The 24,509-nt window shown below is 45.1% G+C and overlaps 2 protein-coding genes across 3 annotated transcripts in view; one reads left to right on the top strand and one right to left on the bottom strand.

Annotated features, from left to right (window-relative positions):
• BPHL (biphenyl hydrolase like) overlaps positions 1–20,998 on the top strand; it is a 33,440-nt gene extending 12,442 nt beyond the window's left edge. For both annotated transcript variants that reach the window (XM_073332171.2, XM_073332172.2), the window contains exons 3-7: positions 3,597–3,763; positions 10,663–10,816; positions 12,228–12,359; positions 15,290–15,413; positions 19,243–20,998. In XM_073332171.2, coding sequence (XP_073188272.1) covers positions 3,597–3,763; positions 10,663–10,816; positions 12,228–12,359; positions 15,290–15,413; positions 19,243–19,330 — 665 coding nt within the window. In that variant the 3' untranslated portion in view covers positions 19,331–20,998. The remainder of the gene's footprint in view (positions 1–3,596; positions 3,764–10,662; positions 10,817–12,227; positions 12,360–15,289; positions 15,414–19,242) is intronic.
• Positions 19,730–23,121, bottom strand: LOC140907047 (tubulin beta-1 chain). The gene is made up of 4 exons (XM_073332170.2): positions 22,960–23,121; positions 21,958–22,066; positions 21,560–21,670; positions 19,730–20,997 (listed from the first exon to the last, which is right to left on the bottom strand). Exons 1-4 carry the CDS (start codon positions 23,014–23,016, stop codon positions 19,937–19,939), a joined length of 1,338 nt encoding a protein of 445 aa, XP_073188271.1. The 5' UTR covers positions 23,017–23,121; the 3' UTR covers positions 19,730–19,936.
• Positions 23,122–24,509: the final 1,388 nt, after the last annotated feature.

Raw genomic sequence — 24,509 nt, 5'->3', positions numbered from 1 at the left:
TTTGATTGCGTGAGCTACTTGCATAACAGCAGCCCCCACAGTAGATTTGCCCACTCCAAATTGATTCCCAACTGACCGGTAGCTGTCTGGCGTTGCAAGCTTCCACAGGGCTATCGCCACTCGCTTCTCAACTGTGAGGGCTGCTCTCATCCTGGTATTCATGCGCTTCAGGGCAGGGGAAAGCAAGTCACAAAGTTCCATGAAAGTGCCCTTACGCATGCGAAAGTTTCACAGCCACTGGGAATCGTCCCAGACCTGCAACACTATGCGGTCCCACCAGTCTGTGCTTGTTTCCCGAGCCCAGAATCGGCGTTCCACAGCATGAACCTGCCCCATTAGCACCATGATGCATGCATTGGCAGGGCCCATGCTTTCAGAGAAATCTGTGTCCATGTCCTGATCACTCACGGGACCGCGCTGACGTCGCCTCCTCGCCCGGTATCGCGTTGCCATGTTCTGGTGCTGCATATACTGCTGGATAATGCGTGTGGTGGTTGATGTGCTCCTAATTGCCAAAATGAGCTCAGCGGCCTCCATGCTTGCCTTGGTATGGCGTCCGCACAGAAAAAAGGCGCGGAACGATTGTCTGCCGTTGCTCTGACGGAGGGAGGGGCGACTGACGACACGGCTTACAGGGTTGGCTTCAGGGAGCTAAAATCAACAAAAGGTGTGCCTGTACATCAAGGAGTATTTCAGGCAGGACTGCACGGAGGGTTCCAATAAGAAATGGTGCACCTAAGTTATCGTTGTTATTGGAACAAGGAGGTTAGCCTGGCCTCTGATTGATACATGGCTAGATTTACCTCGCTGCACCTTCTCTGTGAGTGACTGCAGTGTGATCTAGACAGGGGAGGAGGAAAATGAGTACAAAACAAATCTGGTCTATTTCTTGTTCTGACCCACTCCATCTATCTTTTACATCTTTGGCTGGCAGCAGACGGTGCAGAAGGACTGCATGCCATCCACATCTCATGGCTGCTTGGCAGAAGATGGTACAGTACGACTGCTAGCCATCTTCATCTCTTGCCTGCCTGGCATAAGATGGTACAATACGACTGCTAGCAATCCTCATCTCTTGCCTGCCTGGCAGAAGATGGTACAGTACGTCTGCTAGCAGTCCGTATCGCCTGCCCGCTCACCATAAGACGGTTCAATAGGACTGCAGGACTAAAGAGAATGACCTGGTCAAGTCACTCCAAATTTAGTCCCTGCGCCCATGTCTGCCCAGGCGCTCCCAGCCGACGTGGCCAGGAGCACCTCGGACACGACGAGGACGACTACCAATCGTATTGCACCGTCTGCTGCCAGAAGGCAATGGGTTGCTGCTACTGTGCAGCAAAGCCGTACCGCGTCTGCCAGCACCCAGGAGACATAGGGTGACGGTTACCTGAGCTGGCTCCATGCTTGCCGTGGTATGGTGTCTGCACAGGTAACTCATGAAAAAAGGCGCGAAACGATTGTCTGCCCTTGCTTTCACGGAGGGAGGGAGGGAACGGGGGCCTGACGACACGTACCCAGAACCACCCGCGACAATGTTTTAGCCCCATCAGAGTGCTCCATTGTGAGTGCTCTGGACAGCACTCTCAGATGCCCGATTGTTTGCCATTGCTCTGACGCTGGGAGGGGCGCTTACAGGGTTGGCTTCAGGGAGCTAAAATCAACAAAGGGGGTGGCTTTACATCAAGGAGTATTTCAGGCAGGACTTCACGGAGGGTTCCAATAAGAAATGGTGCACCTAAGTTATTGTCGTTATTGGAACAAGAAGGTTAGCCTGGCCTCTGATTGATACATGGCTAGATTTACCTCGCTGCACCTTCTCTGTAAGTGACTGCAGTGTGATCTAGAAGAATGAGTCCCCTAGACAGGGGAGGGGGGAAGCAAATCTGGTCTATTTCTTGTTTTGATCCACTCCATCTATCTTTTACATCTTTGGCTGGCAGCAGACGGTGCAGAAGGACTGCATGCCATCCACATCTCATGGCTGCTCAGCAGAAGATGGTACAGTACGACTGCTAGCAGTCTGTATCGCCTGCCCGCTCACCATAAGACGGTTCAATAGGACTGACTGCAGGACTAAAGAGAATGACCTGCTCAAGTCACTCCAAATTTAGTCCCTGCGCCCATGTCTGCCCAGGCGCTCCTGATCGACCTCACAGAGGCGACCAGGAGCACCTCAGACATGACGATGACGGCTACCAGTCGTACTGTACCGTCTGCTGCCACAAGGCAAGGGGTTGCTGCTACTGTGTAGCAATGCCGTACCGCGTCTGCCAGCACCCAGGAGACATAGGGTGACGGTTACCTGAGCGGGCTCCATGCTTGCCGTGGTATGGCGTCTGCACAGGTAACTCAGGAAAAAAGGCGCGAAATGATTGTCTGCCCTTGCTTTCACGGGGGGAGGGAGGGAACGGGGGCCTGATGATATGTACCCAGAACCACCCGCGACAATGTTTTAGCCCCATCAGGCATTGGGATATCAACCCAGAATTCCAATGGGCAGCGGAGACTGCGGGAACTGTGGGATAGCTACCCACAGTGCAACGCTCCGGAAGTCGACGCTTGCCTCGGTACTGTGGAAGCGCTCCACCGAGTTAATGCACTTAGAGCATTTTCTGTGGGGACACACACACTCGAATATATAAAACCGATTTCTAAAAAACTGACTTCTATAAATTCGACCTAATTTCGTAGTGTAGACATACCCTAATCACCTAATTGCACCATGCTGTAGATGATGGAGGTATTGGGATTCTTTTTCAGAGCCCATGTGCTCCCACAAACTTCCACTGGTTTTGTTATGTCTCCAGTTACTATTACTGATGTAAAAGGAGGAATTTGGGGTATTCTAATCGGAATGTTAAAAGTATTTTAACAGCCCCTTTTAAATTCTAGAAGAAGTGTAAAGCCATTATGGAACAAGATTTTGATTTACATTCTTTCAATACATTATACTAGGGCTAAATAAGTTTGATCACAAAACTGCTATCTCAACCCTTGTGTTCATAGAGATTATAGTCCAATAGAATCCTCTATACTCAGATAGCCCAACTGATTTGCTGACACCCCACCAAATTTAAAAAATGTCTGAAAATGTAAGTCTGAAAAATATTGCCAAATCAAGGCCTTCTTAGATCCTACAGTAGTGGGTGCTCTAAAAATGGGTATATTACCTGCTTAACCAACACTTACCTATTGATACCACTTAGAAGAAAACATCTTAATTCAGCAAAATTTTTATTCATACTGTTGTGATTAAGCAGTGGTCCTGGTCCATACCATTTATCTAAATCTCTTCACTGGTAGGTGTCCCAACTAAGTGAATTTATGAAGTCCTACTGATTCGGTGAGATTGCATACTTTTGAGCAGTAATTTCCTTTAAATGTATTAGAATACTACTAAAGGTTTTTAATGCACAACTGATCCTCTGCTAGTTGCAATTCCTACTTACAATAAGGCTGAGAAAGGTACCTCACTTTTGTGGATTGGTCTCAACTTTCACATTATTTGAAGGAGGGGTTCCCTCACCTGCATTTGTAGCATGTATAGGGTAGTTGTATAATGTGGTGATTAATTTATCAGGACATAATGTTTTTAGGGAGTAGTCAAACTGATTTTGGACCACAGCTCAAATCTATGAACAAGCAGCTGTTCACAATAGTTGCTTGGGATCCTCGGGGCTATGGACATTCCATCCCTCCAGCTCGAGATTTTCCTCCAGATTTCTTTGAAAGGGATGCAAGAGATGCTGTTGATCTGATGCAGGTAAATCTGTTCTGAGATAAAGTCTGGTTTTCCTTAATGATGGTGGGGAGGGATGAAGTCAAGGATTATATGTTTACAGTAGTAATTGCTGATATTAAATTATGCAAAAGTGCTTAAAATGGATGGAGATACATTCTGCTTCCTTCTCCCTTTTATCACACAGATGATTTAGCCATGGAATTAATTATGTAAGGAAGCAGCACGTTCTTATTCCAAATATTTTGTCTGAGGATGTTTGTGACTTTATAGTTGAATGAAGTCCAGGAAAACTATATATTAAAAACAAGACCTACAGTTAATGATTGTAGCTGACAGGTTCTCTAGTGGGTGATAGGTTCTTGCAAAATGTCTTAGCTACGAGTTTAACATCTGATCCCTGCAAACTAAACTGACATTTCCATTGTAAGGTCTATTCCTGAAATAGTTAGAATGGGGAGTCAGAGGATTCCTAAATCCACACCAAATATAATTTACACACATTGTGAGTACAAAGAACATGACTCATGTCTGTCATTGTTTTTCCTGCTTTTTAAGCCTGATTTGTAGAATCATAAAGTGAAAAATATGTTGTCCCGTTGTTTTGTTAATGATTGTGCCAAATTAATGTTAAAGGAAAGCCTGACAATAAAATATTAACTACCATATTGGCAACTTGTAAATGGAATTCCTTATGTTAAACTACACAGAATCTTTGGTCATGTTAAGAATCCTGACAATGCAATATGTTCCAGAAATATCAGATAGGGTTTGGACAGCAAAGCCAGTTATTTCTTTTAACAGCAGCAACTTTGCAGACCCATGGGAAATTGAAAATGCAGCCTTCTTAAAGTACGCTGCATAAGGAGATTAGTTGATCCAAAATAAGTCTGACAAGAAACACAGGAGAAATGTTTTTCCCTAGTCATGAAATCTGGTTGCCCCTTGATTTACAGTATATGCAGACTAACGTACAAAGCCAGTACCACTCTGGCTAACCAAGACAAAAATGCTATCATGAGCAGGTGACGGGCTTCCAAATGCGAAAGGTTGGAACTCCTTTTACCTGCTTCTCTTCAAACAGTTAATGAATGCATGACAGAAAAAAAAGATGCTGTCCTCAAAAGGAGTACATAATCCAATACTTTATACTCAATTGGGTAGAATGCAGGGCAGCATCCCATTCACATTTAATCAGTGCTAAAGTTAAAAGTATAACTGACTAGATTTTTTGGCAACAGAAAACTGTGTAGCATATCTTCCGCTTTTGAAGATTTGTATGTTTATAAGTACGTATATTAAAGGATTATTGAAATCTCTCTTATGAATAGGCTTGGAAGGATTAGGGTTGGGTTTTTTTTATGGAATGTCAAACATTGATTTCACTTTATACAAACTGATGAAAAAAATTATTTCAATCAACAGAAATTTACAGATAGGCAAAGAAAAAAATGCTGCTTGAGAACTTATTAGAGTTTTAATTCAGGCTGTTTACTTTGTATATTTTGACATGTGATGTTGACAATTTGTGTTTTAATGGCTGTAAAGCTTTATCTTTTTGAATATCAACAACCACTGTCATTAAATAATTGTCTGACACCCCCCTCGCATAATTTCCCACAACTGAAAATTTAAGTTGATAAAAATTAAAAAATGCTTAAAACAAACATTATCCATTGAAATTATTTTAAAAAAACAAACAAATTCTGCCAAACCTACTTATGAAGCATGGATTAACGTGTTTATACATTCTCACAAATACTGTATGATAGCACAGTAGCTAAAGACTCAGCCCTAGTAATGAAGATTAGGATTTCCAGAATAAGTGTGTCCACATGGGGAATCATAAGGTATATCAGTTTAAATTCTCATCTTAGCTTATACCAGTATAACTTTCCTGTGCAGACAAGCCCTCAGACCTATTGGCTTTCTACAGACTTGTATTGACTACACTATGAATCCTTTGGCACATAGTGGTTTAGCTATTCTGACAAGCCCCCTTGTGGAGATGCAGTGTATGCCAACAGAGTTCTGCTGGCATAGATACACCATCTCCCCAAATGACATTAGCTGTGCCAACAGAAGCACTCTTTTGCCAGCGTAGTTGTGGCCAGTCTGGGGGTTTTGCAGGAATAGCTTTGTTAGCTTGCATCTGTGTCTGTTAGACTTGGTTCATATTTTTTGAAATTTTCTTCCCAACTCACTGCTATAAGCTTTTCTTAATAAAATGAAAGCTGAGATTCTGAAGAACAAGATAACAGTGCAAGACAGGTGTCACCATCTACCATCTGAATTAAATCTCTTTTTGAAATAAAGACCTCTTTATAACTACTAGCAGAATTTAATATGGGAAAAGAACATTTTAAGCCTGCTTCACTGCACCCTGCTCCGATGCCTACCACTACATCCAGCAATGACCAATAAGCACGTTAGCATTGCTTCTAAAATTTTCAGCAATGAGATAGTTAATATTGATATTTAAAACCTTCTGATACTTCCGTTTTAACATCCCATTGAGCCAAAAGGGATCAGTTCACATGTCTCTGAATTATTGTTTCAGGCTGACTGCAGACTCAGGCAGACATCACTTGTGTTGATTTACATTTGACTCAAATGAAAGCTTATTTTATACAGCAACTTAAAAAGAATCTGCAATTGTGTCAGACCGTACATGGCCACACTACGTATGGGGCCCTGGACGGAGGTAATTTCAAGTGAAATGCTGTCATACTACAGGACCGGAGCCAGCACAAGATAGCCCACAGAAATAGGAAGCCGTAACTGGCTCCGTGGTTGTCCCCACTACTCTCTTCCTGCTGTTAGTGGATCTTGGTGCAGCAGAGAATGTGACCTAGAATCTGCCAAGTTCTAGGGGAAAGTAGTACATAGGATAAATTAAGGTCATTGTGGGCTACAATCTTGCTTCCTTAGGGGAAGGCAATCATTTCAACATAAACATTTTTAATTGAAACTCATCATGAAGCAGTATTTAAAGTATACGGTTATAACCAAGAACAGTTCAAATTTCAGATCATGTTTTCTAAGTGGCTTCAATCCAGCTTCACATTTAACAGGCCAAAACCATGCCTCTAAGCACAAAAAAAGGTGGATTTGTACCAGATTGCTTAGATCAGGGGTCGGGAACCTTTCAGAAGTGGTGTGCCGAGTCTTCATTTATTCACTTTAATTTAAGGTTTTTCATGTCAGTAATACATTTTAACATTTTTTAGAAGGTGTCTCTCTATAGGTAATATATTATATAACTAAACTATTGTCATATGTAAAGTAAACAAGGTTTTCAAAATGTTTAAGAAGCTTCATTTAAAATTAAATTAAAATGCTAATCTTATGCCGCAGGCCTGCTCAGCCCGCTGCCAGCCTGGGGTTCCATTCACCTAGGCTGGCAGCTGGCTCAGTGGGGCCTGCGGCCGGGACCCCAGCTGGCAAAGGGACCAGCAGCCAGAACCCCAGACCGGCAGTGAGCTGATTGGGGCCAACATCCGGGACCCCAGACGAGCAGTGGGCTAAGCTGCTCAGCCTGCTGCCACTCAGCCCGCTGCTGGTCTGGGCTCCCGGCCCTGCCCACATAGAGTGGGTACCTACCTTCTCCTTGGTTCTAGCCCATTCTCTTCCTCTCTCTCTGCACTGAGCTGAGGATGGGAGTGCACTGAGCACAGGGCTGGGGGTGAAGGAGCAGGCTGAGGGTTGGGGTACAGGGTCTAGCCAGGAGCTAGAATGAGGGAGGGGGCTCAGGGTTGGGGCAGGAGGTTTGGGTGTGGAGTGCTTACCTGGGCAGCTCCCATTTGGTGTGAGGGTGCAGGTGGGAATGGAGTTGGGGGGTGCAGGAGCTCCTGTTTGATGCTCAGGGTGGGGTTGGGAATGTGGGGGGGGAAAGAGTCAGGGCATGGGGAGGGGCTGGGGTCCTGGGGGGATGCAGGGGTCAGGGCAGAGGGCTGGGGGTGTGGGCTAGGGTTGTGGGGGTGCTCCCAGCCCTCTGCCCAGCGGCTCATGGCAGGGGGCTGGAGGGGATATGCCCTGATTCCAGCTCCCTTCCCTATCTCTTCTCCGCCTCCTCCCCGGAGCAAGCGCACTACAGCTCTGCTTCTCCCCCTCCCGCACAAGGGCCATCAGCTGATTGGAGGCAGGGAGGAAGAGGAGGAGGGGCAGGAACCCAGCATGCTGGGGGAAGAGATGTGGGAGGGGAGAAGCTTGCCAGCCCTGCAGCAGCAGCTGCGGACCAAGCTTCTTCACCCTGTCCCTGTTTAGATTGGATATTAGGAAAAACTTTTTCACTAAGAGGGTGGTGAAACACTGGAATGCGTTACCTAGGGAGGTGGTAGAATCTCCTTCCTTAGAGGTTTTTAAGGTCAGGCTTGACAAAGCCCTGGCTGGGATGATTTAACTGGGAATTGGTCCTGCTTCGAGCAGGGGGTTGGACTAGATGACCTTCTGGGGTCCCTTCCAACCCTGATATTCTATGATTCCCCACGGGGGGCGGAGAAGAGCGGGCTGGGGCAGGCAGGATTTTGAATGGCACATGGCTGCCTGCTGGGGTCTTGGCTGCCGGCCCCGCTCAGCCCACTGTCGGCCTGAGTTCGACAGCGGGCTGAGCGGGGCCGGCGGCTGGGACCCGGCAGGCAGCAGCATGCCATTAAAAATCGGCTCACGTGCTGTCTTTGGCATGCATGCCATAGGTTGCCAACCCCTGGCTTAGATATTGAAGTACTCAGATTTTGGGTGCACGCAATTGCAGGAACAAATTTACTGGTTACTTTTAAAAACTTGGACCCTCTAAGCCTAGTTTTGAGTGGTGAAATGCACCCACAGCTACTTACATTGACTCTAGCTGATAATATGAGCGCTCAGCACCTCATAAAATCAGGCCCTAGCTGTTTCAAGTTGGACACTCAAAATTTGAAGCACTGTAAATTAGTGGATGCTTTTAAAAAGTTCAGCCAGTTTAGGTAGCTCTCACACATGTACACTCTCTAAAACCCACAATAGATATTTAACAAGTGTCAACAAACCAGCTCTTGTTTTCCAGGTTTTATTAACCTTTATTTTTTCTAAGACTCTTTAGTAACTGCTTCTCAGGGCTTGTCTATACTTAAAATGCTACAGCAGGGGTCGGCAACCTGCGGCACGCGTGCCAAAGGTGGTATGTGAGCCAATTTTTACTGGCACACTGCTGCCAGCCAGGGTCCCCACTGCTGACCCTGCTCAGCCCGCTGCCTGCCTGGGTGAACAGAACCCCAGGCCAGCAGCGGGCTGAGCGGGGCTGGCGGCCAGGACCCCGGATGGCAGGAACTGGTGGACAGAATCCCAGACCGGCAGCAGGGTGAACCACTCAGCCCGCCACCGGTCTGGGGTTCTGTCTGCCGGCCCCACTCAGCCTGCTGACGGTCTGGAGGTCCGGCCGCCGGCCCCTTGCCAGCTGGGGTCTTGGCCTCCAGCCCCACTCAGCCCGCTGCTGGCCTGAGTGAACGGAACCCCCAGCCGGCAGCGGGCTGAGCGGGGCCGGCGGAACCCCAGATCGGCAGCGGGTGAGCCGCTGCCAGTCTGGAGTTCTGTCCGCCACTCAACTCAGCCCGCTGACAGTCTGGGGTACCGGCCACTGGCCCCTTGTCAGCCGGGGTCCCGGCCATCTGCCCTGCTCAGCCTGCTGCAGGCCTGGGATACCAGCTGCCGGCCCCGCTCACCTCACTGCTGGTCTGGGGTTCCAGCTGCCCGGCCCTGCTCAGCCCTCCTGCTGGCTTGGCGTACCAGCAGCCAGCCCAGGGCTCTGCTCCTGGCCGGGGCCCAACACTCTGCAGCCCTTATCAAAAATTACACTACAATTAGCTTAAAAACTTGAAAAAACTTTGTATATTACAGTAATAGTTAAAAAATGTATAATGTTAAGAAATACATAGGTTTGATGAAACAAAGTAGTTGTACTTATGTGCCTGTGCTTAATTTGTGTTTTGTATGGTTTACCTTCTAAAAAAATCTCGCATGTTTCACACCCCCAGAAAGGGCATCTCGCATGCCTAGGGGGTGCGTGCCCCAGATTAAGAACCATTGCACTAAACTGATAAGATCTGCATTTTAATTTTAAATAAAGCTTCTTAAACATTTTAAAAACCTTGTTTACTTTACATACAACAATAGTTTAGTTATATAATATAGACTTATAGAGAGAGACCTTCTAAAAATGTTAAAATATATTACTGGCACGCAAAACCTTAAATTAGAGTGAATAAATGAAGACTTAGCACACCACTTCTGAAAGGTTGCCAATCCCTGTGCTACAGTCTAGACACTACCTATGCCAACAGAAGGGGTTCACCCACTGGTATTGGTAATCCACCTCCCCGAGAAGCGGTAGCTAAATTGTTCTTCTCTGTCTACTGCTGTCTAAACTGGGGGTTAGTTCGGTACAGTTACATCTCTCAGGCATGTGGATTTTTCACACCTGAGAGACTTACTTTACCAGTGTAAAATCCCAGTGTAGACCAGGGCACAGTCTCATCTAAGATGCAGTCACCCACTGCCATACAGATTCTTCAAATCTACAGGAAGGCAATCCAAGAATCTCTAGCAGCGTCACACTCACTTTTACTTTAAATAGGGTTTTTTCAATTGCTGCCCATTTTAATGTAAAATCTACTGTCAATGTAATTAGCCTTTACTCCATTAAATAGCCCAAACCATAGTGGAGGGAAATATAATTTCTAGATATTTGAACTTGTCCTTAAGTCTTCCACCATTCAGCAAAGGAGTCTGTATTTCCATTTTAGTTGTGTGTGTTAATTGTAATTTAACTAAATTTGAGATTTTGGTTGAAGTTATTAGTTTTCAAGAAACAGTTAACTGCAGGTAGATACAGTTGTTTAGTAGTGAAGGCCAGTGATTTTTACTGTGATTTTGTCACACCAATCAAGGCATTGAAGTTTAAGAAGTTCTCTTTGCTGGGATGGAGTGATGGTGGGATTACTGCTCTCATAGCAGCTGCAAAATATCCAACCTTTATCCATAAGTTAGTTGTTTGGGGAGCAAACACCATTGTTACTCAAGAGGATCTGAAGCTTTACAATGGTAAGTATTAATTGCATGAATGGAGACATGTCTGATGGCAAATAACTTAGTCTCTTCTTGTATCTTTGTATTGATCCTTTAAAATAATTACAAACACATAACAATTTAAAGGAAATAACACATCACAGAATTCCCTATTTTAGTAAATACAGGAATAGATAAAAAATCTTAATGACACAAACCCTCCTCCCCCAAACCACCATACGTGCAATAAAACAGAAGGAAAAACGTTCCTTAGGAACGAGAGCAAAACTTTTTAAAAATGTGTAATATCTAGTATTCTAGCATATAATGAACAAGAACTTTTCCCCTCCTGAGGTCAGAATACACAATCAGAAAATAATGACAAATAAAATTCATTTGTGTGTAGGAAAAAATGAATCACCCATGTTTCCTTTTCCACTTTAATTCCCTTGAAATTCTTTGCTCTATTGACAAAAAAAAAAAAAAAAAGCTTTATAAATAGACCCTGGATTTCTGGCTAACTGCAACTTTTCCAGCAAAACAAAAGCTGAAAAACCTAAAGAAAGAAACTTAGCACGCAGAAAAAAAATCTGATTTCAGTGACCTGAGAAATGTCTGGGAAAATTATTTCTTCTAGAAATTGCATATTGCTGTTTATTGAAAATTATTTGTAATTTGCTTTGTATCCAAATTTGATGCTGTATGGTAGTTGTCACTCTTGGGGACATTTGCTTTATGGGCATTATTGTCAGCTGGAGAGATACAAAATTTCTAAACCTGGCAAACAGGGGAGTAAAGTAGAATTCCAGATTATTTGTACAGCTTTGAGTAACATGCAGTGAGTCAGCAGGACTCCACTGAGTAGGCAGATCCTGGTTTCCTCTAAGAATGTGGCAAATGTACTATAATGTCAGCATACTGGAACGCCTTAGTAAAGACTTCCTGACATTGAACACGAGTGAATAACTCAGGTGCCAGCTTCCATCCAGAGGCCAGAGCAGAAAGCTGTCCTAGAGCAGGGCATTTATACCCTACCCATTTTCTATAAAAATAGATACGATTTGAACTTTGACTCTAGATAAACACTCTTCTCCCTCACCTCACCTCACCAAAGAGACTCTACATGCTTTGGGGTCTCATCCTGCAAGCACACCTCCCTCCTCCTTTCCTCCCACTGCAGGCAGAGAGCGTATTTGTCCACCCCTTGCAAACACAGTAGCAACAATTTGCAACTTGAACTCAGAAAGGACTCTGATACAGACATTGAAATTAATTTGTTATTTTTTGCCCCTTCCACGGATAGTTTTTTTAAAAAAAAACCTTTGACAGAATTTTGCATCTGAAATGTAAATTTGTAATTGGCTCTTAAAATGCACACTCAAGTATTTATGTGAATGCTATTTGTTTATTGAAAAGGGTGTAATGTATTCAATGCCATTTTACATAGCTATCCGAGATGTTTCAAAATGGAGTGAAAAGATCAGGAAACCAATGGAAGAAGTGTATGGACATGAATATTTTGCAAAAACTTGTGAGGCCTGGGTGGATGGAATCTCTCAGTTTGCTGACAAGCCAGATGGTAAGATTCCTGCAACTGCAGCAGCAGAAAAGTTGCAGCTAAAAATCTCTCAACATTGCTCTTAGCAGCCAGCAGAGGAAGAACGAACGAGATGCACACACCGCACAGTGTTATGAACCAGCGGACTCGCGCTCATGAATACAGCAGACACTTCACAGAATCTAAGTGATGAACAGGAGGAAAGAGCTTTTGGAAGTCATTAGCTGAGACTTTTCTCTGCCTTTGCTTTGCCACAAGCCTAGAATAGAATCATAGAATCTCAGGGTTGGAAGGGACCTCAGGAGGTCATCTAGTCCAACCCCCTGCTCAAAGCAGGACGAATCCCCAATTTTTGCCCCAGATCCCTAAATGGCCCCCTCAAGGATTGAGGTCACAACCCTGGGTTTAGCAGGCCAATGCTCAAACCACTGAGCTATCCCTCCCCCCCCAAGTTACTAAAAATATCATTTTTAAATAGATGTAGTTGGAGAGTTTCTTCTCAGGTTCCTTTTCAGTTCTCTTTCAATGAGGAAATATTTTCCACTTGAGAGATATGACATAGCCCAAAAGAGCATTCGTTTTATGGTTTCTACAGGTAGCAGCAGATATTGAAAGCAAGGGAGGGAAGATTGATTTTTAAAGATTTGTGGTTCAGATTTAACAAAGCATATTTAAAATAATGCAGCCAAAGATAAAGCATCTAAAATAAGTCAGTTACAATTCAGGAACAACTATGTTATTTTTAAGCTTGACTCTTAAAAATCTTTGGGAATAAACTCTTCCTATAGACTTTGCAAATAAGATTGACCCTAAATGCTAAACAGCAATTTTCTGTTTTAATTCATAGCAAATTTGCTTTTAAATTGCTGAATGCAAACAATATATACAGTACATATGGTGCACACAAGGCAAAAAGCCCAAGATTCCCTTATGTGTATGTTCCTTTAGTCCTTAAAACCAAAATAGTAAATATCTGACAATGGTTCTGAATAGACAGTAGGCATCAAATGACTGCAAGGAAAGTGTTTCCTTACATTTTACTTCTTCAAATCCAGAGACAGACTTGTAAGAAAGATGCCAGTCAGCTGGTACCATAATTTCTCCCAGTAGGGAGGCATCTTAACAAGTTGTATTCCAGTTCTTTTGTCATTTTTTTTAAAAAATAGCACCCCCTTAGATAGGGGTAAGTATAAGTCTGGGGTATATATGCAGTGAAACCTTGGCTGACAGCCATCTGCAAGCAGTAGTCACATCCTTTAGTGGCCACAATTTTCAGCACGTGTGGAAATAAGTCTCCCTGGAAAAAGACCACCTGGAAACATTTAACAACTAGCTGACTTGCCCAGGGGCTGTAACTGGACTCAGCACTGGAAGGTGCTGAGCATTCTCATCTCCCTCTCTAGTCAGCAATAGTTGGCAGCACTCAGCCATCAGCATCTTGCACAATCTGATCCAGTGTACGCTAGGTCATCTGTGAAAGGCAGTTAGCTACTTTTGTACTGAGAGCCAGTCATGCATCAAGGTACCAGTGGATGAAATCAAGAAAAGGGACAAATAAAAACACTAGATTTTCTTTCATTCAAACTGGAATTAATCATGCATGAACATGATTTAAGTAGAATAGCAAAACCTTGTGCTCAAACACAGCCTGTTGCTTAAAATTTCTCAGGACTATTTGCCATGAATAGGCAGGAAAGCTGATGGCGCAAGAAACTCTAAAAAATAAATTCTAAACTCACTGAGGATGGTGACTTTTAAGGCGATGCTGCATGAGTGGCTTAAAGCTGCAGAACTGAAGAATGTTCCTGCAAAGCGTACCAACTGTGCTAAGGGAGGAAGTACAATCTGGTGATTAAAGCAGAGGACGGTTGTGTCTATTTCTTGACTCTCTAACCTTGGGCAAGCGACTTCACCTTTCTGTACTTGCTGTTCTGAAGCTTAAACAACATTGAAAAGGTGCTTTAAGATCCTTGGATGAAAAGTACCAAGTGAAAATGATTACTGGGCAATAATTGAAAAAAAGTAAGGTAATGGGTGAGGTGGAGGCATCATTATTTAAAACTAGCAACGAGTGACTTGAGAGCTGGGACAGCATGAATATATACACTTGAACTGGGTTCTAAGGCTGCCAATATCTGTGAGGAAAGCCTTGTAAATTGAAAGCAAAAATTGTTTGAGAATGTCTGGAATATCAAATGAAAGTTTCTCCCCTCCTTGATTTACCCACAAACTCACTCATGAAAGCAAGAGTCAAAGCCAAGAATGGAAAGCTAGCCAAAAAGAGTGCATAAACTGTATTGATGTGTGGAAAAGGGAAGCAGAATGCACATTATTTTCAGGTTTACATTAAATGAAAGAACAGAAAAAAAAACCTTTGATTGGTTTGGGTAATTCTAGATTAGGTGGACACCTATTACAAAGAGAAATGTCCATTATGAGCAGATATTACTGTATATTTATATACTTAATTTTTATACCGTAGGTTTAAAAAAATTGTCAGGTAACCTGCAGCTTGATAACCTAGAATAACCAACAGTAGCATAAACATGAGATGGCATAGACCTCAGAGACGGAAGAGATGAATTATAGCCAAGCAATCCATGCATTGTCTAGTTATGTGCAGTTAGAATGTTTAGAAAAGTGCGTGCCACAAATATTTCATGCACTGGCTTTGCTATGTAGTGATGGTTCATTAATCAACAGCTCATCACACAGAAGTAGAAATATATTATGTATTTCATCTTTGGGGAAAGAGGTTTGTGTACTGATGCTAGGCAGCGTACGTTTGGCACTTGCTTATTATCCCTCTGTGGCAGGGTGACTACATTGTATATGCCAATGGGTACTAGTGATCAGAGCTACAATAGAAGTTCCTAGTTTCTAACAGTTTTTTCAGTTTTAAACTTTCATATTTTAAAATAAAGAGCATAACCTTAACCTCTGTTTTTCAGGTAACATTTGTCAACATTTACTGCCTCACATAAAGTGTCCAACATTTATAATACATGGTGGAAAAGACCCTTTGGTACCACAGTTTCACGCGGACTATCTTCATGCACACATCAAAGGGTCACGGTGAGTCATGCCTTCAGCTGCACAGTTTTGAAGCACCTTTTGGGAAGGGAAGAAGTGAACACACAATATGGAAATGGAAAATCTTTAGGCAGAATTTCTCAGACACGGATGGAGTTGTTTGTAAGCATCCCCAGAATGGTACATTGAGAGCAGCGCAGACTATCCTTTTTACATTATAGTACTGTTTTAAAAAGGAGTAAGGAGCCAAAAGGATTAAAAGCTGGCTAATTGATAGGTCTCAAAATGTCTGAGAATGGAGAATCATTATTGAGCAGATGCATTTCTAGTGCATCCCACAGGGATTGGTTCTTGCCCCTATGCTATGAACATTTTTATCAATAACCTGCAAGAGAACAAAATCACTACTGATAAAGTTTGCAGGTGACAAGGATTTGGGGAGTGGTAAATAATGAAGAGGACGGGTCACTGATTAGAGCAGAGTGGGTGCAAACAGTACCTGTTCTAATGTGGCCAAATGTAAAGGTGCATATCTAGGCAGGGCCAGATTAACTTTTTGTGGGCCCGGCCCCAAATATATTTGTGGGCCCTCATTGGAGAAGTAGGGCATGTGATGGGGGGGCAGTCTGCAGAGCGAGGGGCCAGTTGGGGGCAATTAGGTGCAGCACAGCCGGAGTGGTCCCTCTCAGCCAAGCACAAGGGCAATGTTTACAAACCCAAAATTGCTAGACGCACCCTGGCCCGCCCAGCCCTGTGCTGCCAGCATGCCCCTTCCACACTGCCCCCTGCCCAGCGCCCTGCCTTTATGCCCAGCATCCCCCTCACCAAGAGACTTCCCCCACAGATCCCTACGCCCAGCGCCCCCTCGCCCAGACCTCCCCTACAGATCCTTATGCCCAATGCCCCCAGACCTGCTATGCCCAGCACCCCCTGCCCAGAGACCCCTCCCGCTGACCTCCCACCACAACTGCACAATACCCTGCACACCATACCCCCTGCCCAGCTCCCTCACTCGCAGATCACCTATTGTCCAGCACCCCCTTCACAGTCCCACCATTACAGCACCACATATTCCTGAGGGAATTCCGAATCAAATTCTGTGCATAATATTTTAAAATTCTGCAATTTTTGTTTTTTAACAATAAATAAACGTGGAAGCTCCATCATGGCAGGGGAGAAGCACCGGCCACCAAGATGAGAGAATACCCTGCAGCCTCCCCCAGCCCCCTGGGACCGGGACTTGGTAGTGAGGCTGAACCTGACCCTGACACAGCACAAGGGCCATGTCTGCCACAGAAACTCCTTGGGGCCCTGCCCCTTTTGCACCAGGCACACCAGATGCGGGCAGGGAGGCTCAACCTCACAGCAGGATCCAAGTGCGGAGGGACTTAGTGTGGGGGGAATCCAGATAGGAGTAAGAGGGTTCTGTGTGGGGCAGTCTGGGTGCAGGCAGCTCAGTGGGGGATCTGGATGCAGAGGGAGGTTCCAAGTGCAGGGGCAATGGGAGTCTGCAAGGGAGACCAAGTGAAAGTAGTTAGAGCTCAGCAGCTGGGGGAAAAGGGGTGGAGGTGTGCAGTCTGGGTGCAGGGGAGGTGGTTGGGGCTCATGGGGGAGGGTGTCTGATCTCTGGCCCCATTGTAAACCTGGAACTGCATCTAGGAACAAAGAAGGCAGGTCATACTTACAAGATAGGGACTCTATCCTGGGAAGCAGTCACTTTGAAAGAGTTGGGAGTGGGGGCAGATAATCAGCTGATAATGAGCTCACAGTGTAACACCAAGGCCAAAAGGACTAATGCTATCCTTGGATGCACGAATAGAAGAATCTTGAATAGGAGTAGAGAGATTATTTACTTCTGTATTTGACACTGGTGCAACTGCTGCTTGAATACCATGTCCAGTTCTAGTGCCCATAGTTCAAGAAGGATGTTGATAAATTGGAGAGAGTTCAGAGAAGAGCCACAAGAATGATTAAAGGATTAGAAAGCATGTCTTGTAGTGAAATTGTTTAAGATAAATAGACTCAAGGAGCTCACAGAGAAGGTTGAGGGGTGACTTCATTACAGTCTAAATGGGCTGTGCAATCTAGCAGAGAAAGGTGTAGCACGATACAGTGGCTGGATGTTTAAACTAGACAAATTTAGACTGGAAATAAAGGTGTAAATTTAACAATGAAGGTAGTTAACCACTGGAATAGTGTTCCAGGGGTTATGGTGGGTCCTCTATCACTAGCAATTTTAAATCAGTACTGGATTTTTTTTTTATTTTTATTAAATAAAAGGATATATGCTCTAGGAATTAATTTTAGGGAAGGTCTGTGGCCTCTGAGCTATATACCATGGTGCCTTCTCACCTTGGAATCTGTTAATCTAAAAGTGAAACCATGTAGTTAAGACCACTTCCACCCATCTGAATTACTGCCCCTGCACTCCTTGTGCCATATGATATCTAATCGCTATCCCCTTCAGCAGAGCTAACAAAGCCCTGAAATACTACAGCTGGAGCAGGAAGCCCAGTTAGCACTGAATGCTAAGGTCATAGCTGCTCTATCTACACCTTTACTGAGACGTTACTACTGGGCACTGGTCTCATAATAAACATGAAGTGACAGTCAACTATTTCGCTCAAGTGCATCAGTGTTTTTGGAATAATGAACGGTACAGAATACAAATATGTCCAGAGATGTTACTCTCAACCCCTTTACCCAAAATCTTGAAGCAGTGCTCACCTCATCTAGAAACTGTGGCAATGCATCCTCTTAGCATGTGGAATACAGCTGTTCATTCTCTTCCTAGCTGTGACTAGTCTGTCAACTAGAGCTCCATTTTATTACTATTTCCAACACACAGTGCACACTAGCAATAGAGTAGGATTAGGAAAACCGAAGCCATTTTTATGAAGACAAAACAGGTAAATTCTGTTTAGTTAGCTGGTTTAACCTCTGTCAAAATGAAAATTAGAGTTTACTTTACAGGCTTCCCTGTTCATACAGAATTCATACAGGTTTGCTCCATTAGCAAAACTTAATACCCAGCCCAACCCATTAGTTACTTAGCTGGCACACTTAGTGTCACACTGTCCTCACCACAAAAGTCTCCTCCATCCACTCCAGCATTGTTACTCCCTCCCCTTTTTCAGAGGATCACTTCAACTCATGACCATCACCCTGCTCTTTTCCCTGAAGGCAAGTACTGTAGATTCTATTCCAGTGTTGCCTCATAGGAGACATTAGTGAGATGTTGTAACATCTCATGCTACCTCTGGAAGGTTAACCCTCTACAGCCGCTAGTGCAGGCATTTGCAAACTGGGGGTCAGAAGGTTATTACGTTGGGGGGGGGGTACAATCTGTCAACCTCCACCCCAACCCACACTTTGCCTCCAGCATTTATAATGGTGTTAAATATATTTTAAAGGGTTTTTAAGTTTATAAGGAGGTGAAGGGTGGGGGTCATCACACTCAGGGGCTTCCTATGTGAAAGGGGTCACCAGTACAAAAGTTTGAGAACCAAGTATCTGGCTTCTGGCAAGTAGCTGACTTAAAGAGAAAATTTCCCAGAGATTCACAATTACAGCTCATCTAACACATTTTTCCCTGATCCAGCACCAATTTGTCTTCCCCAGAGATGGCATTTAGCTTTGTAGGCACTAGCTATAGACTGTCAAGGTTTCAATTTTAAGAATAACTCAACTAATTATTAAATGGAGGAGCCAGATTCTGACTTTACACCAAAGGAAATCTAGATAGTGTTTAAAAAGAAAAAACCACAGGAGTTGCTTCAGATTTTGCACTTGGTTACCATGGTCATACAATGGCCCTATGTGTTTTATATGCAAGTATATGTTTAGCGTTTACATGACTATCTTTTTTTAGGTTGTTTCTGATGCCAGAAGGAAAGCACAATCTACATTTACGCTTTGCAGAAGAATTCAACAGATTAGTAGAAGATTTCCTACAATAGAGTTAAAAAAATTAAGTATGTAAGGTTATCTTAGTATATTTAATGATTATATTCTCCCTCTCTGGCCATCCCAGTCATGTCACTGACTTATTGGCCGTTTGATTCTCCATTATAAGAAACTGTAAAAGGAAATTGTTTGCATTTATGCCAGTTAGAGGTAGATTAAGATCCTTACTATATCTTGCTTGGTAAAAAAGTAGTGCATGGCAGAGATGCATCTGTCTGTAAAAAAGTAACTAGTGAAGCAGCATTAAATGTGTCTGACTGGATCAAGATTGTTATCTAGCAAGTACTTAACTCCATATCAGGAAGCACTGAATGCGCAGTTAACAAGACTATATAAAGAGATATGCTGGATGAGAACTGGAGACTTATTTTAAACAAACAAACCAGGAGACATTTTGAACACATGCCTTTATGTGTCTTAAAGTTAAGATCAAAGCCATCAAACTTGACTTTACAATTATTACATAGAGAACTTTGTTAAGGTTACATAATGCCAACAGAGGATAATCAACTACACGGCCAAGAAGAACATGCTTTATCACCATTATCAGAGTTCATTCTGACCACATGCCTGGTAGAGTTCCTCTGGTACCAACTGCCTTAAGCCTCATCCTCCTCTCCTTCCTCTTCAAATTCCCCTTGCTCATCAGCAGTGGCATCTTGGTATTGCTGATATTCTGATACCAGGTCATTCATGTTGCTCTCTGCTTCAGTGAACTCCATCTCATCCATGCCCTCACCAGTGTACCAGTGCAAGAAAGCCTTACGCCGGAACATGGCCGTGAACTGCTCAGAGATTCTCTTGAACAGCTCCTGAATGGCTGTGCTGTTCCCAATGAAAGTGGCAGACATTTTGAGGCCGCGGGGGGGAATGTCACAGACAGCCGTCTTGACGTTATTGGGGATCCATTCAACAAAGTAGCTGCTGTTTTTGTTCTGGACATTGAGCATCTGCTCATCCACCTCCTTCATGGACATTCGGCCACGGAATATTGCTGCCACAGTCAGGTAGCGGCCATGGCGGGGATCACAGGCTGCCATCATGTTTTTAGAATCAAACATCTGCTGCGTTAGCTCTGGCACCGTCAGAGCCCGGTACTGCTGGCTGCCACGGCTAGTTAGCGGGGCAAACCCTGGCATGAAGAAGTGCAGACGGGGGAAAGGCACCATATTGACTGCCAGCTTGCGGAGATCAGCATTCAGCTGTCCGGGAAACCGGAGGCAGGTCGTCACGCCGCTCATAGTGATGGAGACCAGGTGGTTGAGGTCCCCATAGGTAGGGGTTGTGAGTTTCAGCGTGCGGAAGCAAATGTCATACAAGGCTTCATTGTCAATACAGTAGGTTTCATCCGTATTTTCCACCAACTGGTGGACAGAAAGGGTGGCATTGTAGGGTTCAACCACAGTGTCTGACACTTTCGGAGATGGCATTACACTGAAGGTGTTCATGATACGGTCCGGGTACTCCTCCCTAATTTTGCTAATGAGGAGAGTTCCCATCCCAGACCCCGTGCCACCACCTAGAGAATGGGTCAGCTGGAAACCCTGTAGACAGTCACAGCTTTCCGATTCCTTCCTTACCACATCCAGGACAGAGTCCACTAGCTCAGCTCCCTCTGTGTAGTGGCCTTTTGCCCAGTTGTTTCCAGCACCACTCTGACCTGGAAGGCGGAATGGAATATGCTGATTTAGTCACCAGTTTAGTTTCACATACTCTGTTTAGGATATGGTGTACAAGGCACAAACGCTATTAAATCTTAATTTATGGACAAAGGGGAATAGTTTTACCAAGCTATATCAATTTACTACAATTAATGGACTATTGTGTATACTGTGATTCCATTTATGTTTGGACTTTACAAGTCCACAAGTTAAAAGCTAAATTATTCCATTTAAGTTTCATGCAAACAACCCAAAAACAGAGGGCACACTGAATGTATGCAGTAAGAGGCGTTAATATAAGCAGCTCTACAGGGATGTTTCAAATTCATTGTCTCAACACAAAAAGAAAAGGAGTACTTGTGGCACCTTAGAGACTAACCAATTTATTTGAGCATGAGCTTTCGTGTAGCTCACGCTCAAATAAATTGGTTAGTCTCTAAGGTGCCACAAGTACTCCTTTTCTTTTTGCGAATACAGACTAACACGGCTGTTACTCTGAAACCTGTCTCAACACAGGAGCCAAAGACTACTGCAGCTGCAGCTATACATAATGTTACATACCAAAGACAAAGTTGTCAGGTCTGAAGATTTGGCCAAATGGTCCAGATCTGACAGAGTCCATTGTACCAGGCTCCAAATCAACAAGGATTGCACGGGGTACATACTTGTTACCTGTAAAAGGAACAAAAACCAGTATAACTGACTTGCAGTCAGCAGGCTGCTTTGCTCTGAGCAGGCTCAACACAGCTCACTGGAAAGACTGCTGCAGTGACAGAAGGGAAAGAGTATTAAGTAGAGCCATCTTGGAAAGACTCAGTGTCCTTTAACAAAGGGTCAATAGCAAATTCCTTTACGGTAGCTGTCCCAACTATAATGAACTGTACATCTATACACCTGACTTATTTTGGCTTACTTAGTAAAATTATGAAGGTCTGAAGAAATAAGTGGTGTATAATTACCAGCAGCTTCATTGTAGTAAACATTGATCCTTTCTAGCTGCAAGTCACTGTCACCATGGTAGCTGCCAGTGGGGTCGATGCCATGCTCATCACTGATGACCTCCCAGAACTGAAATAGGGTTTTGAAAAGGGCACTTAGTAATTGCATTAGGCTGTCAGGGGTGATCCAACATGCTGTCAACATGTCTGTTCTAGTTCCATGGACCTAGCCCCTGCCCAGGGCCCTAACCAATAACTGCACCTTGATGAGACAAACACAGACAAGGTGTTTACCCCCTGCCCCCGAAGCAGTTAAGAATTGGTAGAGCTGCAATTATGATTAAGAAGGACTAGCAGGAAACTGCAGCATCAGGCAGTAAGCAAATGCTTGTTACAATTAGGTTAATGTATCACTTTGAGAAATGCTACCATAGGCTTTAAGAATTACAGTATCTCTAATCAGTTGTAGTCTTCAAAGTGATTTACGTTGCTAGACACTAGAAAGGAAATTTCCCCCATTAGGAATCCAGTTAGCTACTACAGGAAAGAACCTACACAGATGTGACACCCTTGAACCATCTCTGACGCTGCTCCAAGCACAGCTACCTCCCCGCGTAAGAGGGCGAGGCATCCGGAGCCTACAGGGAGTTGTCTGCTGCATCAGCAAGGAACTGAGCGCCATTGTGCATTCAGAGCACGGCAATCAGGCTGTCGGAATACGCTTCCCCACGCCCGGCCGAGACAATGCTCAATCTTCCCTTTATCTTTTATGGAGTAGAAGTGGCGACTCAACGGAGAGCTGAAACAGGTGCGCTGATGCACTGATTCAAAGGGGTCAGCTGAAGATTATTTTAGGTAAACATGGAGTTGTTCCCAAACCTCCAGCACCACCCCCACTTAGCGACCTCGCTTTTACACCGCAACAGCATCTGTCCAGCCCCCGCGTGCGCACCCCACTGAGCCGCCCCCTGCCAGCGCCAGGGACACAACAAGCGGGGCCCCCGACCGGGCCCCGATCTTTACCTTGGCTCCGATCTGGTTCCCGCACTGGCCAGCCTGGATGTGCACGATCTCACGCATGGCGCCGGAGTCACACGGCCACAAACACGCTCTGCCTCCGGCTGCTCCCTGGCTCCCTCAGGCACTTGCAGCTGTGAGCTCTGAACCGGGCGGCCCCCCCAGCTCCTCCTTTTATGGGGGGGGCTGCTGGCCCCGCCCCTCGCGCCACGGAGCTCCGCCCCCTCCCGTCACAGGCCCGCCCCCCGCAGCCCTTCTCAAGCGGGTGATGTAATGCCGGGGCGGGGCCTCGCCGTGCGCTCGGGGGATGCTGCTGCTGCCGCTCCATTGTCTCCTGGGCACGGGGGGCGCTAGGCGGGAGCCATCGCGGGGGGCGGAGTGGGGAGCCGCAGCCTCAGCAGCTGGGAGGGGGCTTGTCGCAGCCTGAGGGGCAACGAGCGTCTCCTGCTCCCCCCAGGGCCCCCCGTGCAGAGCGAGAGTAGCGCTGTACGAGCAGGGTGAGGAGCAGCGAGCGCCCTGCTCTCCCCCAGCCCTGGCGAGACGGCCCCAGCCGCTGCACCCTCCACCGAGTTTCCTGGGCAGAACAGTCAAGAAGGATCCTGCTATGTTCAAAAATAAGAAGTGAAGGAGGACAGATTTCCCTTCTGTAACAAGCTGTGTCAGCTAAGTGACACGCCTTATATGAGCTGAGCGCCTGTATGTATGTAAAGACAAGGTGGGAGGGAGGTAACTTTGTTACTGGACCAACTTCTGTGAGTGAGAGAAACAAGCTTTCTAGCGCCACAGGGCTCTTAAGTGTAATGTGTTAAAGGTAGAGGGGAGTGTGACACTGCACCCCGTATTCTTCATGGTGATATTATGATACGATTATGACACAATCATAATGCGTTTTATGGAAGGTAAGTCATATCAGATGTCATTGGAAAGGTTATGATTTACTGAATATGATTATCCTCTTTGTATGCATGTATCATTTTTGTATCTGAAGTTAGGAATATTGACTATATATCTGTATTACAAATGTGTTTACACCTTTGTGTACGCTCACTAGGCAAAAAGATCTCAGTCTAGATCAGGGGTGGGCAAACTTTTTGGCCTCAGGGCCGTATCTGGGTATGGAAATTGTATGGCGGGTCATGAATGCCCGGTGGAGGAGGGGGACTCTATGGGGTGTAGCATGGGGAGGCCTCTATAAGAGATGTTAGTGAGGTGGCGGGGGGGGGGGACGACTCGTGTGGCGCGATGGGGAGGCTCTACAGGAGTGGTACCGGGGACTCCTAGGGGCCTTGCCCTTGACACCAAGGTGCCGTACCAGGCACTGCCATGGGCAGAGACACCCTAGCTGGGACAGGTGCGGCCCCTGGGTGATTTCGAGGCTCTCAAGGTTGGGGCCACAGGAGACTGGGAGGGGATTGGACGCGCTGCCGTGTGGGGGGGAGCTGCCATGTAGGGGCAGGATTCCGATCCTAGAAACAGTGCGGTGAAGTCGTGCCTGCGCAGTGTGGCTGAGCCTGCTGGAAGATGGTGCTCGCAAAGGAAATTGTGAGTCAGGGGCT

Source organism: Lepidochelys kempii, chromosome 2 (assembly GCF_965140285.1).
Source record: "Lepidochelys kempii isolate rLepKem1 chromosome 2, rLepKem1.hap1, whole genome shotgun sequence".
Taxonomy (NCBI): domain Eukaryota; kingdom Metazoa; phylum Chordata; order Testudines; family Cheloniidae; genus Lepidochelys; species Lepidochelys kempii.
Note: the sequence above shows the minus strand (reverse complement) of the source record. Positions and strands in the feature narration are given on the sequence as shown.

Coding starts and splice junctions, on each gene's coding strand:
- LOC140907047 (XM_073332170.2), bottom strand. CDS start 23,016: ATGCGTGAGATCGTGCACATCCAGGCTGGCCAGTGCGGGAACCAGATC. Junction 22,067..22,959: donor GGAACCAGATCGGAGCCAAG/GTAAAGATCGGG, acceptor ACCCTATTTCAG/TTCTGGGAGGTCATCAGTGA. Junction 20,998..21,559: donor ACCTGACAACTTTGTCTTTG/GTATGTAACATT, acceptor TCCGCCTTCCAG/GTCAGAGTGGTGCTGGAAAC.